Source organism: Sinocyclocheilus grahami, unplaced genomic scaffold (assembly GCF_001515645.1).
Source record: "Sinocyclocheilus grahami isolate Dianchi unplaced genomic scaffold, SAMN03320097.WGS_v1.1 scaffold185014.1, whole genome shotgun sequence".
Lineage (NCBI taxonomy): Eukaryota > Metazoa > Chordata > Actinopteri > Cypriniformes > Cyprinidae > Sinocyclocheilus > Sinocyclocheilus grahami.
In genome coordinates, this window is record NW_015535680.1 from 1 (window position 1) to 307 (window position 307).

A 307-nucleotide genomic window follows, 5' to 3' on the forward strand; every position below is an offset into this window, starting at 1 on the left:
AAACAAAACAAAACAAAACACACGACATGTGAATTCCCTGCTGCAGACACTTACCGGTTTGACGTCTAACAGGATGGATGATTTAGCGATGAGGGCGGGTTTTTTGGCCTTTTTGGCAGCGTACTCCTGCAGCCGCTGCTCTTTCAGTCTCTCGGCCTCCTCGTCCACCTCTTCATCGCTGCCGAACAGATCAATGTCGTCCTCATCCTCATCTTCCTCCTCCTGTTTCGCCGGAGCGGGCGGGGCTTTCTGAGGAGCGGCGGGACCGGTGCCGTTAATGGTTGGCGCTGTCGTCCGCTTCTCCAGC

General features: G+C 55.4%; 1 protein-coding gene across 1 annotated transcript; it reads right to left on the reverse strand.

Moving 5' to 3' along the window:
- Positions 1–14: 14 nt before the first annotated feature.
- On the reverse strand, positions 15–303 carry LOC107581254 (elongation factor 1-delta-like; the record flags this gene model as incomplete). The annotated part of the gene is made up of 1 exon (XM_016266759.1): positions 15–303. A coding segment is annotated over one exon (289 nt), but the record flags the coding sequence as incomplete, so codon positions are not given.
- Between the last annotated feature and the right edge of the window lie 4 nt (positions 304–307).